Source organism: Heteronotia binoei, chromosome 13 (genome assembly GCF_032191835.1).
Source record: "Heteronotia binoei isolate CCM8104 ecotype False Entrance Well chromosome 13, APGP_CSIRO_Hbin_v1, whole genome shotgun sequence".
Classification (NCBI taxonomy): Eukaryota; Metazoa; Chordata; class Lepidosauria; order Squamata; family Gekkonidae; genus Heteronotia; species Heteronotia binoei.
This window is the reverse complement of record NC_083235.1, coordinates 27,439,056-27,463,002: the sequence shown is the minus strand read 5'-3', so window position 1 is coordinate 27,463,002 and position 23,947 is coordinate 27,439,056. Positions and strand designations below refer to the sequence as shown.

General features: G+C 45.7%; 1 protein-coding gene across 2 annotated transcripts in view; it reads right to left on the bottom strand.

Annotated features, from left to right (window-relative positions):
* Positions 1-23,947, bottom strand: part of LOC132581118 (nuclear receptor subfamily 1 group D member 1-like) — a 72,615-nt gene that overhangs the window by 41,926 nt on the left and 6,742 nt on the right. The window contains exon 1 of one of the 2 annotated variants that reach the window (XM_060252199.1): positions 6,796-6,938. The exons of the other annotated variant lie outside the window; for it this stretch is intronic. Within the exon in view, the coding sequence (XP_060108182.1) occupies positions 6,796-6,811 (16 nt within the window). The 5' untranslated portion in view covers positions 6,812-6,938. Of the gene's footprint in view, positions 1-6,795; positions 6,939-23,947 lie in introns of those variants that run through there. 2 annotated transcript variants of the gene reach the window in all.

The following is a 23,947-nucleotide window of genomic DNA, read 5'->3' as shown; positions in this document are numbered from 1 at the left end:
GTAAATTACTCTGTGTCTTCACTGGGGAAAAAAACAGGACATGAAGGACATTCATAAATCTTCCCTAGCTGCCTCTGTAGACAGTTTTCACAAAATGGTTTCCGCTGGAACGACAAGTTCTCCAGCTGCTGTAAAAAAAAGCGCTAGTCTAAGGAGAGCAAAGATACATTTAACACTAAAGATGTGGAAGAGGAGATTTCAGGAGGAGCATCTTTTCTTTCTCCAGTGGCTCGGTTAAGTCGCAATACCAAAAAAAAGCAGTGAGACAGTCATGCCCCAACTTAGTCAGCCAGGGCAGAGCAGAATTCAGCAATACGCCCTGAACTGCTCGAAACCTGGTCGAGGTAAATCCTGCTGTCTTGAAGGGAATTCTTAGCCAGGGCTTTTTTTGTAGCAGGAACTCCTTTGCATATTAGGCCACACCCCCTTGATGTAGCCAATCCGCCAGGAGCTTTCAGGGCTCCTAGTACAAGGCCTACTGTAAGCTCCAGGAGGATTGGCTACATCAGGGGTGTGTGGCCTAATATGCAAAGGAGTTCCTTCTACAAAAAAAGCCCTGCTCTTAACCATATTAACAAAGCCTACCTAGGGCTATTTGGCAAGCACAGTATTCCCATCCCACCCTACCGGTATTTAGAGTTGCCAAGTGCAATTCAAGAAATATCTGGGGACTCTGGGGATGCAGCCAGGAGACTTTGGGGGTGGAGCCAGGGACAAGGTTGTGACAAGTACCATTGAACTCCAAAGGGGGTTCTGGCCATCACATTTAAAGGGACCATGCTCCTTTTAAATTCCTTCCCTCCATTTGGAATAATGAAGGATAGGGGCATCTTCTTTTGGGGCTCATAGAATTGGACCCCTTGGTCCAATCTTTTTGAAACGTGGGGAGTACTTTGAGGAGAGGCACCAGATGCCATGCTGAAACTTTGGTGCATCTACCTCAAAAGACAGCCCCCCCAGAGATCAATTTTTCATTATACCCTATGGGAATCTGTCTCCATAGGGAATAATGGAGTGCCTAATGGACATTTCCCTCCCCCCCACTTTCTGATGACTCTGAAGTGGGGGGAGGGCTTCCAAACTGGGGGATCCCCTGCCCCCACCTGGGGATTGGCAGCCCTACCAGTATTTGAAGTAGCCAACCTGGCTGCTGAATGCGCGTCTGCATCCCAGCAGCCTCTGAATCAGCAACCATCTTCTCCGAGTGTAACTGACTGGAAGAAACCAGAGAGGCACGTGCAGTTGTTCAGGGCTGCGATGTGCAAGAAGGAGAATGCACAGTCAGGTTAGCACCATGCGAGGAGAGGTCACGCGCGGCCGTCTCCGAGATCATCCAAGCGAGAGACCTTACTGGATTGTCACTCCCATCAGACGGATTAGAGAGATGGATGCTGGCACACGGGGGTCGGCAGAAGGCAGCAGCCAAAGTCTCACAGGCTACCTTGAATGCCTTCGAGCAGGGATGCGCAACAGGTGACCCGCAAGCTGCCAGAGGCCCCCTCCCAGGCAAGTTTAATGCCCCCCTGCTGGCCCTACCCATTTTTACTGGCTCTTAGTCAACCAGTAAGAGTCAAGTTGTGTGAAACGAGGGCAGCTTTCATGTTCCCTCTCTCTCTCTCTCTCTCTAACTTTGTATGCGGTGCCCCAGATATGCCTGAATCGGTGCGCCCTAGAACTGCCAAGCCTTTAATGCTACATTGGTGCCAACTTTATTATGGAATCCGGCTGCTCAGGAGGAGGGCAATTTGCATGGCAAAATATGCTTGCAGACCCAACCTAGTTCTCCGGGAACCGAAGGGCTCTCACGAATCCAGAAAGTCACAGCAAAGATGAAAGAGCCTTGTTTCCTGCCCAAGGAAGAGAAGGTACAGCACCCCAGTGGATCCAGCTAAGTGAGAATCCCTAAGTCCCCAAGGGTGTCGTTGCATCTCATATGCACACCACTGTAGGCACTTGATATTAAATGCTCTTCATCAACCCTAAACACGAGCAGGGTGTTCATGCAATATTGAAAGATGCGGCAGCCAAGTATCAGAAAGTGATGTCAACCCACAGTTATGCATTACCACAGTAACCTCCTTGGGAGGACTTCAAGAGGGCAGTGTGATACTAGAACGCAGCACACCTCGGAACACTGCGCTACCTCTCTTAAGAAAGCCTGGCATCTCCTTCTCAAAATCAACAGGGTGAGATCACAGCAAAGTGAAGTTTTCGGCCTCACCTGGTGTGATGACACCGCACGGCCTTGCACACCTCTTTCAAACTCCTGCACGTCGGCACCTTTTGACGCCGGCGTCCCCATTGCAAAAGGTCCTCTAACAGTGATAAAGTGTCACTCACCCCAATTTGCTTGCTCCTCTATTCAGGTTAGCATCGTGTATTTTTAAAAATTTAGATATTTTATTTATTTATTTATTTGTAGTCCCCCTTTTTCGCTGGGACTCAAGATGGATCACACAGAGTGAGTAAATACAATTGATGCAACAGGATGTTTAGTAGCAGTGAAATGGGATTAGGGTTGTAGAAGCAACCAAAAAAAATATAAAAACATAACTGAAGCAAAGCATAAGCATTAGCATGACACGTTAAATGATGCAAATCTACTCAGCAGGATCCACCTTGCAGCAACCTATACCCAGTAGCATAGACTGCAATTCTTTGTGCCCCACTGTTTTCCCCAAAGGGGACACAAAATGGTTCATAACACTATTCTCCCTCCATCTTATCCCCACAACAACTCCCCTGTGAAGTAGGTTAGGCTGAGAGTAAGAGACTGGCACAAGGTCACCAAACAAGCAGAGCAGGGATTCGAACCTGGGGCTCCCAGACCCTAGTCCTACATTCCTTCTGAGCACTACAGCAATACTGGCTATATAGTGGCAGATTATTTCACATGATCCTCATGAGAACCCTGTGAGGTAGGCTGAGATGAGGAAGAGTGACTCATAAAAGGCTACCCAGTTTCTTGACAGGCTGGAACGTGGGTCTCTCTGGTTGAAGTCTCACGTTAGCTCCCCACATTAGCTCTTGTGGCCTTCAGGGAGTCTTGGGGGTGGCTACAGGAAGTGCTTCTTCTACACTGTACCCCAAAATCTCCTAAAAGATCACGGGGGGAGAGGAAGAGAAAAGAACATAAGGCCGCCCAAGGCTTTTCAGCCCTGTAATGCAAGAGCAGTCAGGGCCAAAGTGTCCCCACCATGACAGAAGAACCAAAGAATCTTTAGATAAGCCAGTGTGGTGTAATAGAGCAAGGGTGTCAATCATGCAGCCCGGGGGCCGAATCAGGCCCTCAAGCAACTGGCTGTCACCTGCTTCCTTCTCCTTCTCTCTTGTTCCTTTCTGCATCACAGCTTGCTTTGCCAAGCTTGCTCAACAGCACAGGAGAGACAGAGCAAAACCTCTATTTTCTCCATTGGCTGAAGCTCCTCCCTTGGGGAGGAAGGAGGGTGGCAGAGGTTGCTTTGACAGGCTCTCTCAATCACACAACAGAGCTACTGAGCCAAGTGTTTCTTCCTTCTATTTGCTGAAGCTCCTCCCCCTCCTGGTCCCCTGGGGAAGGAAGGAAGGAGCCAGAGCTTCCTTTGCCCAGTTCCCTGGATCCCATGGCAGAAATACAAAGAAAGCACCAATGGGTGCTAATGTTTTAAGCATGTTTTATTTTAAGGTTTTAATACATATATATTTAATTGTGTTTGTCTGTGTCCTTTATAAAGTTTGTATCTCTGCTACCTAATTTTAAATAGGTACACACATGGCCCAGCCCGACAAAGTCTCATTTATGTCAGATCCAGCCCTCATAACAAAGGAGTTTGATACCCCTGAGTTAGAATGTCAAGCTAGAGCTTGGGAGAATCAGGTCTGAATCCCTGGCTCTGCCTGGTTCAAATCCCTGTTCTGCCATGGAAGCTTGGTGGGTGATCTTGAGCCAGTCATGCACTCCCAGCCTAGCCTACCTCACAAGATTGTTGTTTTGAAGATCAGATGGAAAAGAGAATTATGTAAGCCACCTTGGTCCCCATAGGGGAGAAAGGTGGGGCATATATGAAGTAAGTAAATATGTTCTCTCAGGGCTTTTTTTTTTTTAGCAGTAAGGCATAGGAATGCAGTTCCGGCTGGCTTGGCACCAGGGGGTGTGGCCTAATATGCAAATGAGTTCCTGCTGGGCTTTACCTACAAAAAGCCCTGTGTGAAACAATGGTGACATCAGGGGCTGTGGCCTAATATGCAAATGGGTTCCTGCTGGGCTTTTTCAACAAGAAAAGCCCTGAGTTCTCTTTCATATGCCAGAGGATTGTTTCAGACAAGAGAAACCCCAAACAAAAAGGCCATAGGATAATCTGCACCGACAAAGAGCTATTTGCATGCATAACCCACATTAGTCAACATTTTTATTATCATCATTAATAGTCAAAGAAATAATAATAATGTATTCTCCAAGATAAGGCAACTCAAAGTCTTCGCTAAGAAAACGTGCAACTTGCATAACAGCAACCGCAAAAATTTCATAAGTTACATAAATTATACAAATGAAACAAATTAGCACCCTGTCTGGTTTTGCATAATTGGTTTTGCTTTTGCTAACCAGAAGACTGAGCAAAGACACTGACGCCCTGACGCCCAAGACCTGGAACTTCAGCTGCTGCTCTGGTTTCTGAGATTTCACCACACTACCAAACCTATGTTCATTGCACTGAGGACTAGAAACTTATGAGAGACTTCCCAGATACCGGAATTCTGCACTTACGTGACGCACCAATGCAATACAAACAGGCCTAAGGATGAAGTAGAAAAGCAAAAGGTTTCCATGCAGAACTCTCCCCACCTCCAGTTGTATCCTTAACATCTTCCCTTAAGGCAGTGTACCCAACTTATGGGTCAGGACCTAAAAGTGGGTCACGAAGCCTCTGCAAGTGGGTTACAGGGTAGCCCTTCCTAAAGGCTGACCCTGCCCTTACCATGGCTTTTTTGTGCATCTTGGAAACCAAGATCTGACCCTGGAAACAGTATCTTCCATGTCATGTTGATCAAGTCCAAAGTGTCCTGATAGTCACTGGAGTGAGTGAGAATCTGAGGGGAGGGTGGGTTAGAGGTAGTAATGGAGAAGGAGAGGGTGGCCAAAAGCTGGAATGTAACGTCCGTATGCAAAGGCTACATATGTCAGAATGCCACTTGCTCAGGGTTCAATGTGAGGGCAGCTGCACCCTTTGTGTGATGCTTGTTGGCTTCTCAAAAACATCTGGTTGACCACTGTAGAAAATGGATTGCTGAACTAGATGGGTGCCAAAGTGGTAGGTTTGCCTAGGCCGCCCAAAAACCTAGGGAGCTCACCATACCCAAGTAAATTTGGACTTGTGGGTCACCATGCCAAAAAGGCTGGGAACCAGGGCTTTAAGGCACCTCAAGTTGGCAAAAGCCTCTAGAGAACCAATTGTCTGATTCAGTATATAGAACATCCCCAGATACCAAAAAAAGGTTGTTCTCTGGTTTGATGTTCCTCCCCAGCAGTTCTTGAAAGCAGTTCTTCCTCTTTCAGGGACTCCTTCCCAATGCTGAACTGTAAAAGCGACTGTCCTCAATAGGTGGGTTTGCTGATAGGGATGCCAGCCTCCAGGTGGGACCTGGAATTACAAATCATCTCCAAACTACAGAGAGCAGTTCCCTTGGAGAAAATGGGTGCTCTGGAGGGTGGATTCTATGGCACTGTACCCCACTGAGGTCCCTGTCCTCCCCAGATTTCACCCCCAAATCGCCAGCAGTTTCCCATCCTAGATTTGGCAACCTTATCCCACCATCCCCCACTGGAGGCCAGGGGTGAGCCCTCATTTGTTCCCCTCCACCCTCCCAAACAGCATCCTTCAAAATGTAAGCCTCAAGGGACCTGATTCCCCCACCCCTCCCAGAACCGTGCAGTAAATGAAACGGTCTGCAGTATTTTCCCCACCTTGGATTGAAAAAAGAGGAACACACACAGCAGGTTTTCAGAACCATAAATCAGATTTTCGGCTGTTTGTTTACTTGGCTGGAGAAATCCAGATAGACCCATGTGATTCCAAGCCAATATTTTGTAAAAAACTAGTTGTGTGACCCAGCTCCATAACAACCCGGCGATTGTATACCATTCTATCCCCTAGCCCGCACCCTTGCAAAAATCATGCCAGATTTCGGAGAGAGATTTGCAGCCTCCTTTTAACTATACCAAGACTGTGTCAATCATCTTGTCTTTCTTAGAATGCAGCGGACAGATTTCAGGCTGACCGTGACTCCACTAAAAAAAAAATAAACATCAGTCCAGTGGCAAGAGAAACCATATTTCTATTTTCTCTTCTCCCCCCCCCCCCCCCCGTCAGTATCAAAGCTTCCGTATAAAATACGTGCACGATCCAAGCGGTTCAGCTTCAGGGAAACCCCAGACATTCCACAAAAACGCAAAGCTGGAATTCTTTTCCCCCTCCCCTCTTCCGTTTTGGCAAAACGAAATGAAGCAAAGCCCCAGATTTCTGCGCGCCTTCTGGGGTTGCGATCTGGAGGGAGACCCAGCGCGGCATCCCAGGGTCTATTGGATGAGGGACGGCAGCAAAGGACGCAAGGAGGGCGAACACAAATAAGAGACACCCCAGATTCCTGCAAATGGATTTTGTTTGTGGTGGGGGTTTTTGCAAACTATAACACACACACACCCGCATCTCTCATCCAAACTTCTTCCCCCGTTGCCTCTGATGGCTCCTAAGAGTAAAGTCAGCCCTTTACAAAAAGAGAGACACTTTACAAAACAACCAGCTTGGTTGGGCGGCTTACCAGAATTGTTATCCATGTTTCTTCCGGAGGCCCTCTTCCGTGGTCAAGCTGCACCTGGCTGCAAAGCAAGGCGTCGCGCCCCAGAGTTTGGGTGAAAGGGTTTGCGCGGGTTCCGGACTCCCCAAGGCAGGCAGCCAACAGAATAAGAACCCGGCCCCCAGAGACCGCGGAGGGAAACCTCTGCGGCTTTCCCTGCTTTTCCTTCTCTCTCTCTCGCAGATTGTGTGTGCTTCCTTTGCCGCCGCGGTTGCAAATGAGTCGAGGTTCCAGGAAAGCTGTCGGCTGTGAATCCCACGTGCGGGTTCGCCCGCCGTCCGTCCGAGCCTGACTTGCTAATAGCTGGAAATGCCCAGCCCTGGATGGTAGGTATAATAGGTCTGCATCTGCATAAATGTATATAGGTGGGTCGTGGGTGAGGAGTGCTGCCTGTTTTCCTTATTCGACTCCAGGGCTTAGCCGCTCCTGTTTTCTAGCCAGGATGGAGCGGGGGAGTTGGGATCTGGCATGCCTTCGCGGCTGGCTCATGTGTAGCCTGCATGTGACAGAATCAAAGGCATGCCCCACTGACACACATTTTCAGGCAGCCGGAGAGATGACATCAGCGCCAGAGCCGCACATGGACGGGAGGCGGGGCGAGGAGGAGGGAGGCGAGGCGGGGCCGGAGCCTGGCTCCCCACTGCAGCAGGGCGCGGGCGAGGGGGGACGGAAGACCCCCTCCCCGGGCAGGCACAGTCGCTTATGGGATGCCGGTTGCTCTCTCAGGCCCTTGGCGGTGCAGAAAGGAGGTCACGTATTTCCTTGGCGAAAAAGGGAGCTCAGCCGAGGACGACTTTGCACTGGAGGTGGCCTTTGTGGCTGGCTGCGGGCCTGCGGCGCTCTGCAAATGCTCAGAAGCACTGTTTCTTTTTATTTCTGTCTTGCTTTTCGGCCCAGTGGGAACCCAGATCGGCTTGCGTCATTCTCCTCTCTCCCCCATTTAGCCTCACAACAACCCTGTGAGTTAACTTGCCAACCTCCAGGCGGGAACCGGAGATCTCCCGCTATTACAAGCCATTTCCAGATGAACGAGATCAGTTCCCCTGCATCAAATGGCTGCTTTTGGAGGGTGGACTCTGTGGCATTATACCCTGCTGAGATTGCAAGCCGACTTGTGAGGGGAGTTAGGCTGATAGCGTGTGACTGGCCCAAGGTCACTAGGCAAGCCCAAGAGTGTATTTGAACCTGGATTTTCCAGTTCCTCCTAGTCTGACACTTTAACCACTACACCGCACTGGGTTTTAGGGTTGCCCAATGTTCCCTCTGTGAGCCTCAGCGCAGCATCTTATTAACACAGAAGCCCCGCTCAGCAGCAATCTGACCAATCCAATTCCAATAACTTTTAATGGCATAACAGTAGTTTTCAGAAAGGAATGAGTATACAGTTTGCCCATATGTAAAGATAAAACAATATAGATAAATCGAGTTGTAACACCAATTGATAATTAATAATAATAGGGATAAAAGGGACAATAATCTTAATTTTGAATATTGCAGACGACAAAAAAGAATGAAATTTTACGGTAAACGGGCTTAACAGGGACAGCAATCTGACCATTGCCCATTTAAAGACTACAGCAGTTATATTCTGCTCAGGATGTGAACTGAGCTCAGGGGGGGAACTAGAGGAATCATTGGTTGCCATTAGAATGACACTATGTCAGAAGCTGCACCTGTTGGATTGCTCCCTTGTCACCTGAAAGCACAGAATAGCATAGAATTAAATCAGTTGACTTAGACTGGAGTCACTTTGCCCAGGATTACACAAGATATATTCACAAGTTACAAAGAATGTACGTGCATCTTCTGCATGTAGTGAATGCATGTACATCTGATTATGATAAAGAATCACGGCGCATTTACTTACAAATGAAACTGGCCACCAGTGCCAAGGGTTTCAGTCACACGTTCATCTGAACATGTGTGGACTGTCGTGACAATTCATATACAAAGAAAAATTATGTGTACAGTATACACAGAAGCCCCATTCACATGTTAAGAGTGAACACATGTACATCTAGCCTGTATGTATGTACATCTGTTTAAAAGAAACAGCCAAGCTGCATTTGCTGTGTGAATGAAACCAAGGACAAGTATGTGGACAAATGTGAGGTTTGTATCACATGTTCAGCTGTAGGTGCATTGACTGTAACATGAGGATTACTGATTGCACATACAAAGTCCTATCAAGTGTACACTACATAGATTGGATATGCATTGTAGTGCGCGGGGCTGGATTGTGTGTGCGTTCACTAACTTGTGCACAGGGCTACAGTCTCACCCTTTCAGTTTCAAATCAGTGGTGCTTAACTTGGATTAGAGTGCCTGCTTAATTCATGAGTCCCAGCATTGTGTGTGTTTAGTGGCTGTCAAGTTCATTCCAAATTATGGCGAGCATATGGATTAATGTCCTCTCAAATGTTCTCTCGTTAACAGCCTTGCTCAGGTCTTACAACCTGAGGTTTGGGGGCTTCCTGGATTGAGACTATCCATCTCAGGTTGGGTCTTCCTCTTTTCCTGCTGCCTTCAGGTTTTTGATTTGATGGCACTTAAAACACACACACACCCTTCTTGACTTTCCTGTTGACTTTTGTCTTCCCTGTGTTTCCTGGCATTGGAAACAGGTATTTCTTGGACCCTGTGACTACCGACGCACATGCTTTCGTTGTTTTCTCTGCAGGAGTTACAGAGTGATTAGTAACCAAACGCAGAGGAACAACCAATGCAATCTTATGTAGAGTTGCTCTTGCCTTTGGGTGTAACAAGGAGTAACTCTGCATAGGAATGTAATGGTAAATCAAATCTAGTCTGCAGGATTGAGTGTTCTGCGAGAAAGGGAAGAGGTTTGGTTTCCAAAGTACCCTTTCCAAAGGGTTTGGGGAGGATAACAGTTGTTTAAAAAACTAATAACAACTAGAACACCCAGTTAAAATGTATAGCATTTTAAAATACCTTTTTATTTGCTTAATACTGGTATGTGTGTGCTGGCTTATGCAGGAAAAGCCTTTTATTTGGATATATTTTCTTTTGTGTATATGAAAGTTGTGTCGTGGTCAGGCCTCAGATTCAGCAGGAGCTCACAGAAGTGCAGCTCCTGATCCTTTCTGACAGTTCCACCTCCTCCTTCCCACCTTGTCCATTGAATAGTAGGTGCAGCTGCATAACAATCCCTGGATGAGCTCCACCACCTATTTTTCTACAAAACGACCCCTGGTCATGGTTAAGACTTCAACTGGGATCTGGAAGACCCAGGTTTGAATCCCCACTAGTTACGTGGAAGCTTGCTGGGTCACCTTGGGCCAGTCATACTCTTTCAGCCTAACCTACCTCACAGGGTTGTTGTGAGGAGAAAATGGAGCAGAGGGGAATTAGGTAAGATGCTTTGGGGCCTAAACAGGGAGAAAGGCAGAGTATAAATGAAGTAAATAAAAGTTAATAAAAATGCATTGATGTGAAGGGATGTTTATAAAGGAAAAGGAAACCACAGCCAGGGTATTTCCCCCCTATTTGTGGAATCATTTTTTAGATTTAGGTTGCAGAGCTGGAAAAAGTATAGAGGAGGGCAACCAAGATGATTAGGGGGTTGGTGCACCTTCCCTATGAAGAAAGGCTGAAGAGTCTGGGACTTTTCAGTTTAGAAAAGAGACAACCAGGGCTTTTTTTGATCAGGAACGCACAGGAATGCAGTTCTGGCTGGCTTGGCATCAGGGGGGTGTGGCCTAATATGCAAATGAGTTCCTGCTGGGCTTTTTGTAGGAAAAGCCCTGTGTGAAACAATGGTGGAATCAGGGGGTGTGGCCTAATATACAAATGGGTTCTTGCTGGGCTTTTTCTACAAACAAAGCCCTGGAGACAACTAAGGGGGGGGGGACATGATAGAGGTTTATAAAGTTATGCATGGTGTGGAGACAGTTGACCCAGAGGACTTTTTTTCTCTCTCCCAAAATACTAGAACTTGAGGACATCCAATGAAACTGATAGGCAGTAGGTTCAGGACAGACAAAAGGAAATACTACTTTACACAGAGAGTGATTAAAATGTGGAATCTGCTGACTGAGGACGTAGATATGGGCACAGGAATAAACAGCAATTAGATTCATGGAGGATAGGTCTATCAGTGGCTGCTGCTAGTCATGGTGACTGAGAGGAACATTCAGAGGCACTATGCCTCTGAACCCCAGAGCCAGGAGACAACATCGGGAAGCAGGGCCATAGCCGAGGGCCACGGCAGCATTTTTTGTATGGAGGGGCCAGGGGGCTACCCAGTTTGTCCCTAAACACTTTTTCTGCTTCTCAAGTAATGCAACAGCCCCCCACCCCCATTTGTCTAACTCAGTAAACCTTCCAGGGTGATCTGGCTGCAAGTAGGCTTCTCCCACCCCCAGGTGTTGATCTGAAGCCCCTCCCTGCTGGTCTCTCTGGCCAGGCAAAAGCAAAGCCTCTTTCCCACCATCCCAGAAGGAACTGCTCGCCCCTCAGATTCCAAGGTCCCACTGCCGCTGGCCTCTGAGGATCCAAGTAGCAGGGGGTTTTCTGTTCCAAGGAAGGCTTCCTCCCCCTGCAGATTGGAGGCCCTCCAATGGAGGGGCCGTACAGGTGGAAGGGAGCGTTGAATGGAGAGGCCTGGGCCCCCTGTAGCTACAGGCCTGAGGTGAAGGCCTTGGCCTCCTATGCCCTGTTGCTGGCTGACTAGAGGAACTGGCTGATCACTTTGTGAGACAGGATGCTGGACTAGATGGGCCATTGGTCTGATCCAACAGGCCTCATGTTCTTATTTTTAAAATATAAGCTACATATAGACAGGGTAGTGATCAAAGTGCTGGATTCAAACTAGGATGTGCTAAAGACATCCATTCAGTCATTAATCTGACTGGGTGAATCTTTTCAGCCTAGCCTACCTCACAGGTTTGCTGAGTGAATAAAATGCAGAAGGGGAGAATCTTGGACATCCCTGAGAGCTTGTTGATGATGCATTAAAGCAACTTGCAAGGGAAATTTCAGTGTGCAACTCCCTTGGAAATAAATACATTAGTAAGAAACAAGAAACCCAGTGTGGTGTAGTGGTTACCAGTGTTCCCTCTAAGCTGAGCTGGTGTAAGTTGCTCACAGTTTTTTAACCCCTGGCTCACACATTTTTTTCTTAGCTCAGGAAAAATGGCCTCAGAGCAAACAAATTTATGCAGTAGCTCACAACCTTAATCCCAGTAGTTTACGGAGCAGAATTTTTACTCACAAAACTCCACAGCATAGAAGGGAGTATTGGTGGTTACCGTATCAGAATACGATGTGGGACACTCAGGTTCGAATCTCTGCTCTAATCTGGAAGTTTACAGGGTGATCTTGGGCTTAACCTATTTTACAGGGTTGTTGTGAGGATAAAATGGAGAATTAATAAGACACTTCCTTCTCACACTGAGGAGAAAGGAGGGGGGTGTAAATGAAGTAAATAAATAAATAAATTTGGTCCCAAACTTGTCCTCTCCTGCTGTTTCTTTCTATCCCCTCAAAGCCAGATTTTCTCATTCTGACACCTCAATACCAGTGGTATCTGGAACTCCTCTGTTGTTACAGCTGAACTTTAGACAGCAGAGATCAGTTCAGCTGGAGAAAATGGCTGCTTTGGAGAGTGGACCCTATGGCATTGTATCCTGTTTAGATCTCTCCCCTTCCTAAACCCCATCACCCATGGCTCCACCCCTAAAATTTCCAGACATTTCCCAATTCAAAGCTGGCAACCTTCTAGAGTGGTGTAGTGGTTTGTGCCAGACTACCACCTGGGAGACCCGGGTTCAAATCTCCATTCTGATATGCAGTGCTTTTTTTGAGCAGGAGTGCACAGGAACACAGTTCTGGTTGGCTTGGCATCAGGGGCTGTGGCTTAATATGCAAATGAGTTCCTGCTGAGCTTGGGCCTCTAGCTTGGAGAAACGTCGACTGTGGGGTGACATGATAGAGGTTTACAAGATTATGCATGGGATGGAGAAAGTAGAGGAAGTCCTTTTCTCCCTTTCTCACAATACAAGAACTCGCGGGCATTCAATGAAATTGCTGAGCAGTCAGGTTAGAACGAATAAAAGGAAGTACTTCTTCACCCAAAGGGTGATTAATACATGGAATTCACTGCCACAGGAGGTGGTGGCGGCTACAAGCATAGACAGCTTCAAGAGGGGATTGGATAAAAATATGGAGCAGAGGACCATCAGTGGCTATTAGCCACTATATGTGTGTGTGTGTGTGTGTATATATTGGCCACTGTGTGATACAGAGTGTTGGACTGGATGGGCCATTGGCCTGATCCAACATGGCCTCTCTTATGTTCTACAAAAAAAGCCCTAGTGACATGGAAGCTGACTGGATGACCTTGGGCCAGTTACACACTCTCAGCCTAACTTATTTTACAGGGTTGTTATGAGGATAAAATAGAGAAGGGCTAAATATTGTAAGCCACTTTGGGTCCCCAATTGAAGAGAAAAGTGGGGTATAAATGCAGCAGAATAAATAATTTTTAAATGGCAATTAAAAAAACCCAGAATCATTAACTTTCCAAGGAATTTAGTTTCCAGTGGATGGAACTGTTAAAACAGAAAAATGTGTAGTCTTGGAACTGTGTACCAGGACAGAGAAAGACCTGCCGAAAATGAAACTGGGACACAGCTAAATAGGCGCTACAGGGTTTTTAAAAAAAAAAAAGAAAATGAAAAACTGGGACAGTTTAACGCTGTTAGCATACAGTCAAGACAAAAAAATTAAAAGGAAGACAGAAGACAGCATGTGTGGGCACCCCAGGTCATCAGCGAATTGGAAGCCATCTAATAAATTAATTTAATTCAGATTCCCATTTTCTTTTCACTCTGAAGAGAGATAGCGAAGAATCATGTGCTGGGTCACTGGTATGTGGGAATGCCTGGCTTAGAGTTACATCTGAGACATGGCAATTGGTGGCACACTGCTGGAGAAACAGCTTCTCTCCAGGTCCAAGTGTCTCAAGAGCTCGGTGTGTGTGGGTGGAGGACCACACAAGACACTATGTAGGCCACTGGGGCAGAGATGGTTCTGCCTTGTCGTGAGGTGAGGCAGATTAAGGATAGCCAATTAGAAGCCGGAGAGTCCATTTGTGGGGCACCATCCACTTGGATGTCCCCTTGTGCCAGTCTCCCAAGGTGAATGGGAGCTGTAACAGGAAAGCATAGCTCATGTTCATGTCAACAAAGCATGCAGATGTGAACTGTGCTGTGAATCGCACACCAGCTCTGTGGGGAGGAGGGTACGATTGGGGATTTTCTGCTCCAGGCATTATAATGTCTTGGGCCAGTATGGGAGGGTCTCTATGGTTACATGGACAGCAAAAAGGTGTAGTAAACTTTGTCACCGGGCTTGCAAGAAAGAAGGGGCAGAGCTTGCCCTGAATCGAGTGCAACTTCGGCTGTTGTGGCACCAGCAGAGGCCTGCAACGAAGGCCCATTTCACACATTACAGAAACAAATCTAAGTTTGCAATCAAGCATGTACTTAATTATTATTATTTAATTTGATTCAACCCCTCCCTCCCCTGCGCAGCAGGGCTCAGGACAGGTGTCAACAAATAATATGACATTTAAACAATTAAAACATAATTTCTCAGTAATTAATAACTACTTAAAAACAAGTGACACAGCTCACAAAATGGCAACCAGGCACAGTTTACGAGTGCCCCTAAGGAATACTATTTGCATGTGTGCCCAAGATGGGCCAAATACTGGTCAAGTGGGCAAAACCACCACCAGTAGCATAGTGCAGAGTAGAGCAGGAGAGGCTGATGTAATTAGACCCCTGCTACCTCAAATTGTAGAGAGCATTTAGCCAGAAAATCCAGAAAGCTTGTGCAACTGGTAAGAGAAGAGAACTAGCTTGCTCCAAAAAGAGATTTTTTTTTTTTTTTGCTATTATAAACAGTGCAGAGAGCATTTTGCCAGCAAAATCCCAGAAGTTTAGGACTGTCTTGCTCCCACTATAAACACTTAAGTGGTGCTGGGAGGTAAGTTCTTGATAACAATTAATTAATATCAAAAAATCATTCATTAAAAATTTAACAATTATCCACTTCTATTCAGCTTAGTGTTGTATCTCGTTACAATTACCATGGTTTATTCCAGGATTAGAATTTTTGAAGAAAGTAAAGACGCTGAAGAAAGCATTACTAATGAATTGTAACAAGAGGCTGATAACTTTGAAGGAAATAGGAATACTTCTGAGGCTGAGGAAGTCTCTGGACATGATGAAATGAGTGCTCATTGGGGATGGACCTTTCTCGTAATGTGGATGGACTTTTCTTGTAACGTGGTAAAGTTGTACTTCTGTATAATGTATACAAATAGATTTTCATGACTTTTTACAAAGTTTTACTAAACATTGTTAGCTTGTAAATCACAGTGTTTTTTTATCAACCAGGGGCCTGGCAGAACACCTCTATTTTACAGACCCGAGGAGGAGGATTCATACCCCACCTTTCACTGAGAGTGGCTTACAATCACCTTCCCTTCCTCTCCCCACAACAGACACCCTATGAGGTAGGCAGGGCTGAGAGAGCTCTGAGAGAACTTTTCTTGAGAGAACAGCTTTGAGAGAACTGTGAATGACCCAGCACCCAGCAGCTACATGTAGAGGAGTGGGGAATCAAACATGGTTTCCCCAGATTAGAGTCTGCACTCTTTGAGGGACGTTTGGGAGAGACCTTCCTGCTGCCAGGAGCCACTGCCAAGCTCACCATTCAGACTAGTGTATCTGCATGTACATCTGCACACAGACTTGTGAACAGTTCCCATTTTATATTTTGGGGAATATACCGAAAAAAAATGAACAGCTAACATACAATGTATGATAAAACTGCAGAAGCACCCAAACAAAATGGACTGCTTATTGGCACAGGTACAAGCATGGTGCAGAGGTTGGCGTGTTGGACTAGGAGAGATTGAGGTTTGAATCTCCACTCTGATATCAAAGTTTGCTAGGTGACTTTGGGCCAGTCACACATCTTACATAACCCACCTCACAGGGTTGTTGTGAGGATATAACAAGAGGTGTGGAGAATGACAATAAGCTGGTTTGGGTCCTTATAGGGGAGAAAGGTTAGGTACAAATGAAGAAATAAATAAATAAAACTGAACTGAGGCTGAGATGAAAACGTGATCTTAAAATATATTCTTTAAAAGACACTTTTGAGCCACAGAATGCACAATCAGAGCTTTAATCCTGGGGCACAGCTCTTCAAAGCTCAAACCATGGAGCAGGCAGTTCTAAATCATTAAATTAACAATACTTGTGAGCAGGGGGCAGAGTTTCTTACCTGATAAATCACATCCCAATGCATCTCAAATTAGCAAGCACATCTCCCAGATCAGAGGAAGCTGATTCCAGGAAAGTGCCTTTTTAAAACATAACATAAGGAAGAGGTAGCATAGTATATTGATGTGAGTTTTATGTATTTTAATGTATTTTATTGTATAATTATTAATATATTTTAAACTGACTTCCTGTTAGCATTTTGTATTGTAAGCCGCCCTGAGCCCGCCTTGGTGGGGTAGGGCGGGATATAAATTGAACAAATAAATAAATAATAAATAAATGTTGGATCAGGCCAATGACCCAACACTCTGTGTCACACAGTGGCTTAAAAAAAAAGGAAACCAGGTGCCATCAGGAGGTCCATCAGTGGGGCTAGGACACAAGAAGCCCTCCCACCTCCCTCCCTCCCCAAGCACCAAGAATACAGAGCATCACTGCCCCAGACAGAGTTCCAACAATACGCTGTAGCTAATAGCCACTGATGGACCTCTGCTCCATATGGTTATCCAATCCCCTCTTGAAGCTGTCTATGCTTGTAGCTGCCACCACCTCCTGTGGCAGTGAATTCCATGTGTTAATTAGCCTTGGGATGAAGAAGTACTTTTATACGTTCTAACCCGACTGCTCAGCAATTTCATTGAGTGCCCACAAGTTCTCATATTGTGAGAAAGGGAGAAAAGTACTTCTTTACCTTTTCTATCCCATGCATAATATTGTAAACCTCTATCATGTCACCCCCCAGTTGACGTTTCTCCAAGCTAAAGAGCCTCAAGCATTTTAACCTTTCTTCATAAGGAAAGTGTTCCAACCCTTTAATCATTCTAGTTGTCCTCTTCTGCACTTTTTCCAATGCTAGAATATCTTTTTTGAGATGTGGTGACCAGAATTATATTTTAGAAATGCACTATGTAGACCTTTGGTCTTGAAGTTCATAGTTCTCCCCATTTCTGATGGAGTTCAACTGACTCTTGCTGACTCAGTTAAAAGCCTCTGGTTTATACTGGCTACATCCTTAATTGCTGGAGAAGCAAGTTAATGCAGGTGGAAAATATGTTTTCTAGCAACTCAGTCTAGCCTGTAAGATGTCCCCTTATCTTGATATGCCTGAACTGGACACCTGAAGCCATGCCACAGTAGCATCAAGATTAAATTACTGTTATTACACTATACATTACTTTCCCTTCAAAATCATCTTGAATTTGCCCTGACCTGGATAGCCCAGGCAAGCCCAATTTTGTCATATCTTGGAAGCTAAGCTGGGTCAACGCTGGTAAGTATTTGGATGGGAGACCTCCAAGGAATACCAGGAGTGGGAGGCAGAGGCAGGATGTATCAAGCCAGAGGTGGCAGCAATACCCTGAGGCCATGGCGTGGAATGGCTCCTTCAGGTCAGAATTCCAGGAAGGATAGGCAGAGCCAGGGTCCGCCAGCTAACACAGGCCAGGTTCACCACAGGCCTATACTGCTGTGTATAGCTTATTGTAAGTAGGTTCATATGGTGTAATTTTTATACTGCTTACTGTGTCACGTGATTACTTATGCTATGCTTCAGTTCTTTCAGGTGGTTCCAGACTTCTGTAATCTTAATGCAATCACTGGTTACTGAATGTCCCATTTTGTTGATTGTACTGACTTGCAGAGCACTTTCGCACATGCCAAATAATACAGCTTCAATCCACTTCAATGACTGTTTGCAGGTGGATTTTGCCATTTCTTTCAGTAGAATCCAGTTGCAAAGTGGATTGAAAGTGTGCTATTTAGTGTGTGTAAAAGAGTCCACTATGTGTAATCCGCACAGAGTCGATGTGAGAAAGCTGGACTGTAAATCATGTGAATAAAAAGTAAATAAATGCAATAAAATTAATGATCCTCAATTTCAGCATTTAAATGAGCACGATTAGCCCCCATAACTGCTGTGCCCTTCCAGAGTTGACATTTGGGGCCCTGTGCTGCCACAAAACAGTCCAAAAAATCACTGTGGTGTAGCAGAGGATATGCTGATGCCCCACTGCTGGTGCGCAGTCGCCTCACTGCTAGGCAGGGTGTGGTAGCAAACCTCTGGCAGCAGATCTGGGGCTGCCATTAAAAGACACCACAAGATTTGCCTGAGGGCAATAAGTGAAGGGATTGCAACTGAAACAAAATGAGAGGCCAAGTGCTACAGCCACAAACTGTTGTGCCATGACCACCTCCCACATCCATGGCAATAATTTCCAAATTGTGCACCACCTGAATTAAAGAACAAAAGCTTCCTATGATGCAAAACCATGGCAAAATCTGCATTCTCTATCTCTGTACTGTCCTGCTTCCTTCCAGTCAGTCTCCAGAAGTGTGGGGGGAAAGGCAGCAGAAACGTCCTATCTTGGCAATAATGTATAAATAGTTTGCTTCCATGAAGTTTTTCTCCACTTTGGCACTCACTCTGGAGTGCATTATTTGGAACATTATGGTCAAACTGTGTTCCAGTTTTTCTTTCCCCACACTCAGTACATTCTTTCTCAAACCATCTTCCATCATTTTGGGTTCAAGCAACACATTATAATGCCATCTGGATAAGGACACATTTCCCAAGGTCACACAAACGTAAAAAGAGCCAGCTGGACCAGACTCAAAGCCCATCTAGTCCAGCATCCTGCTAAAAATGTGGCCAACAGTGGCTACCTTTAGGAACCCCACAAACAGGAAGTCTGCAACAACACCCTAGCAACTGATATATAGAGGCATGCTGCCTCTGGTACTGGAGGGAGTAGATACCCATCATGTTTAGCAGCCACTGATAGCCCAGTCCTTCATCAAATGATCTACTCCCCTTTAAAAACTTGCAAACTGGCAACCATGACCACATGCTGTGACAGTGAGTTCCACAAATTAACTATATGCCATGTAAAGAAATGCCTCCTTTTGTCTGTCCTGAATCTACCACCTTTCAGCTGCACTGGATGACTCAAGTTCAAGTGTTATTGGAGATGTTGAAAAACTTCTCCCTGTCCACTCTCTTCTTACCATACATGATTTTATAAACCTCTGTCATGTCCCCTGGCTGCATCCGTACCATTTTCCTTCTGTCAGCTCCCAGAGACTGACATTTTCCCACCACACCACTGGAGAGATTTTAAAAATAATGGTAACAAGCATGAGAGCTGGTGGGTATAATGGTTAGTGTCGTGGTTAAGCCAGGGGTGTGGCTCTTTCACACATGTTGTGTGACTCTCAAAGCCCCCACTGCTGTGTTAGCCAGCTTGGCAAAGGTATTTCTCTCTTTAAATCACTTCTCCAAGCCAAGCCAGCTGGTGACTTGGAGATGCATTTAAAGTTGCTTTCTTCCCATCCTTCCCTCTCTCCCCACATCTGTCTGTCTATCATCTATCTTCCTTCCGTCTTTCCCTTAAATATCTGATGTTCATATCTTTCAGCTCTAAAACATCTGACGTTTATTCTATGTGGCTTACATTAAGCGAGTTTGGCCACCCCTGGGTTAGACTCAATCCCCACTCTACCATGGCAGCTTGCTGGGTGACATACTCTCAGGCTAACCAACCTACAGGATTGTCACGAGAATAGATATGGAGGAGTGGACACTGTGAGATCCTCCTTGGAGAGGAAGGCTAATATAAGAACACAAGAACAACCCTGCTGGACCAGACTGGTGGTCCATCTAGACTAGCATCCCATCTCACAGTGGCCAATCAGTTCCTCTGGAGAGCCAACAGCAGGGCTATAAAGGCCGAGGCCTTCCCATGGTATTGCCTTCTGGCAGCTCGAAGGTTTACTGACTCTGAATGTGGAGGTTCCATTTAGTAACCAGGGCTAAAGCAGTAGGGTTGCCAGTGCCAGGTTGGAAAAGTCCTGGAGATTTTAGGGGTGGAGCCTGAGGAGAGGAGGGACTTCAATGAAGTATAATGCCATATAGTCCACCCTCCAAAGCAGCCATTTTCTCCTGGTGAGCTGATTTCTGTTACCTGGAGATGTTGTAATCCCAGCAGATCTCCAGCCACCACCTGGAGGCTGGGAACCCTAGCTAGTAGCCACTGATAGACCTATTCTCCTTGAATCTGGCTAAACCTTTTTTAAAGCTGTCTACGCCTGTGGCCATCATCACTACATTCTCTAGCAGCAAAGTCCACATTTCCATCACTAGTTATAAAACAAAGCTAATAAACAATCCAATACTATGGAGCAATAGCAATGACTGGTTTGTAAAAGCCCTCCAGTGGTGCAGCTGGGAAAAAATCCAGGGAAAATAGCATCTGATGGAAAAAACCACTCCCATGTGCAGAGACTCCACTGTCAGTTTAAATGTTTGTGTTGGCCAGGGTAATGAATGCAAAACCAAAACCCTCAACATGGAGAAGTGCCCCTGGATCAATGAATCTATCCCCATCTGGAGATGCAGCAGAATCACTTGGGAAGCTGCTTGTTGCATCTCTGTATGAATCACAGCTCTGGATGGACTGGTCTCCTTTAGGAGTCAGGCCTAGAATTGTGACTCACACAGAAACACAGGGCTGGCCTCCCCTCCAAGCAGAGTTAATTCTTACTCTTATATAATCTTATATATCAAGTTTAGGGAAGTAAAAACGACACGTGCCTTGAATATTCATTGCAGAGGCAAAAAAGTGTGTCTCAGGTATTAGTAACTTGGGAAACGCCTGGCTATATAGGACTTGGGGCTGTTCCAAGGCCTTGCCTGTGGAATTTGGTCTGTGCTAAGGCCTCTCTTGGGTAGCCACCACCAGATCTTGGGTTCAACTCCCCTACTCCCCAGCTTCTGTGCAGTCTCCACCCTCACTGCCTCTGTTACAGACACCCTGTAGTTCATTCAACAAGGAACTGTAGCTTTTTTGGGGGGGGGGAGGGGAGAAGATGCTGCAGCTTTCAAGAACTGGGTGAGGGGGAGAAAGGTTTGATCTTTGGATAACAGGAACCCTCCTGGAGCCAGCTGAGCCCCTGCTGAGCGTTTGTAGCAGTTCACAGAAATAAATGTCCCTGGGTATGTGGCAGTGAAATCCACAGCTCCCTCTATTCTTCTCTCCACTCTCTCCAGGTGACCCAGATTCCTGCACGGAGCAATTACCTTGTGCCACAGCAAACTGAAGGCAAAGAGTCACCCTCCTTTCAGATGTAAACCAAAAGGCCATGTGATGTTTGTTACATGGCAAGGTCTGCGGGGGGGGGGGGGGTGTTCTTTCTTTGTTGTTGTTATTTAAAATCAAAACTAGAGCAAGTCGTCCTCTGCCCTTCACCTAAATCCATCCTCAGGACAAATGCATGGAGGCATATTTTCCTCAGATGATGCTATGGGCTTGCAGGAAGATTGATGTCTGAGTAAAGAAACACCAAGCATCTCAATACATATACTCAGGGCTTTTTAAATAAAAAGCAGGAAGGCAGTTCCCGCTGGCTTGGTGTTAGGTGGTGTGGTCTAATACACAAATAAGTTCGTGCTGGGCTTTCCCCATTAAAAAGTCCTGTGCAAAACAATGGTGGCATCAGGAGGTGTGGCCTAATATGTGAATGAGTTCCTGCTGGGCTTTTTGTGAAATAATGGTGACATCAAAGAGCATAGCCTAATATGGAAATGAGTTCCTGATGGACTTTTTCCATGAAAAAGCCCTGTGTATACTTGACAACTGCAGCTTGGGGGATTCCTGCAATTTGGGGGTGGAAGTTCAGTGGCTGATGCCATATAAACTTCACCCTATAAGGCTGGCATTTCCTCCAGAGGAAATGATCTCTGTAGTCTGGAAATCAGATGTTAATTTCAGGAGATCTCCAGATCTCACCAGGAGGTTGGTAACCCTAAAGTACTTCAAAGAACCAAAATCTATTTTGGCGGGTCCAGCACTATGGAGTGTTACTCTGATCTGTCCTTTGATTTAAATGGACTTAAGAGTGGTATGCACTATTCACTGGTTGCAGCAAAAATGAACAAAATTCTTCTACCATCTGGAAGACTAACCAACTTTTATTCCATTTTAAGATTTTAATGGATTAGAGCCCAGCTTGCCAGATGCAGCTAGTGACTCTTTGGTAGGTAGAAAGTTGTTGTCAGCCACACTGGTCCAAAAGAAAAATTCAAAATCCCAGCACACAATTCAAATGACACAGAACAGGGATAAGCTTTCGAACTCTTCACGACTTATCTTCAGGCTGCATATTACAACATCAAAAAAAGGAAGAGGATGAAGCTTCAGGACATGAAATAAAATCCTGGTGCCGAATAGATTATGCCATAGATCAGGGGTCCCCAACATGGTGCCACTGGCACCACAGTTTCTTGCCCACCAAGACTTTTCCTGATGCCCACCAAGTATTTTTAGAAAATAGGTGGGGCCTGTCCTGGATAGCCTGATCTTGTCAGATCTTGGAAACTAAGCAAGGCCAACTGTGGTTAGTACTTGGATGGGAGACTTCCTCTAAATACCCAGTTGAGAGGACGGGGTAGGCTTTATTTAGCCACCTCTCTAAATATCCTCCTCCAGGTCCCCAGTAGGGGTCAGTCACTACAAATTGACATGACTACCAGGTGCAGACACACACACATACGCAAAACTACCCCCCAAAAGAAAGTGGGTGGGGCCAGGTGGTGCTGAAGCTCAGGAGGCTTCCGTTTAGCCATTGTAGATCTACTTGGCTTAAAGGTAAAGGTAGTCTCCTGTGTAAGCACCAGTCATTTCTGATTCTGGGGTAACAGTCACATCACAATGTTTTCATGGAAGACTTTTTACGGGGTTTTGCCATTGCCTTCCCCAATCATCTACCCTTTCCCCCCAGCAAGCTGGGTACTCATTTTACCGACCTCGGAAGGATGGAAGGCTGAGTCAACCTTGAGCCAGCTACCTGAACCCAACTTCTGCCGGGATCGAGCTCAGGTCATCAGCAGAGCTTGGACTACAATACTGCAGTTTAAAACTCTGCACCACGGGGCTCCCTTTGCCTGGCTTAGCAAATTTCTAAAAATGTTGTTTTGGGACCAGATGCCACCACAGCGTAAGTCACTGATGCAACAAAATATTTTAAAAGTGTATTCATTTTAAAAGGCATTCTGCTAAACAGCTTTTGTCCAAAATGTTGGAACAGTTACTATTGAGAGTTATGTATAACCTCACTCCTTGACATTTTGTGGTTGGCTCTGCTGCCTGCAGCAGCCATTTTACGGCTTTGCCCACCACCCTGTATCAGAATTTCGAAGGCACCCACAGTCTCAAAAAGGTTGGGGACCCCTGCTCCAGATGCAGAATTGATGAGTTCTGGGGAACTCAAAAGCTTGCCCACAGCTATATGTCATTTGGTAGTCAGTCCTAATAAAACATGTAGATTGCACTCTGGGGTTTTGGGCATTACTAGGAAGACATGTGAGATTTTTTTTTTTTAAAGAACCACCATTCACAAAGCAGGAAGTGAAGGACAATATTAAATTATATAACAATAGCACCAGAAATTGAGTCATCCTAGGATATACTATTTTACTTTTTGTCTTTGTAAATCTTCCACTGTCTTAATAAAACCTGAGCTCCCTCAGCCTAGTAGAAAGTGGACAGAATTTTTCTCCCTCTCCCAAAATACCAGAACTCAATGGTATCAATTGAAGTTGGTGGGCAGGAGATTCAAGATGGCTGAAAGAAAATACCTCTTTACTCTACAAAAAAAATCCAGAGTCCTTACCATTAGAGAATGTGCTTTAAATAAATGAAGTACTGATGATACACCTTGGTGGGAAGAAGGAACCTGTCGTGCAGGAGCATGCAAACAGAACCAGTCCTAAATATAAGTTGGCCCCAAGTCTTTAAAGTGCT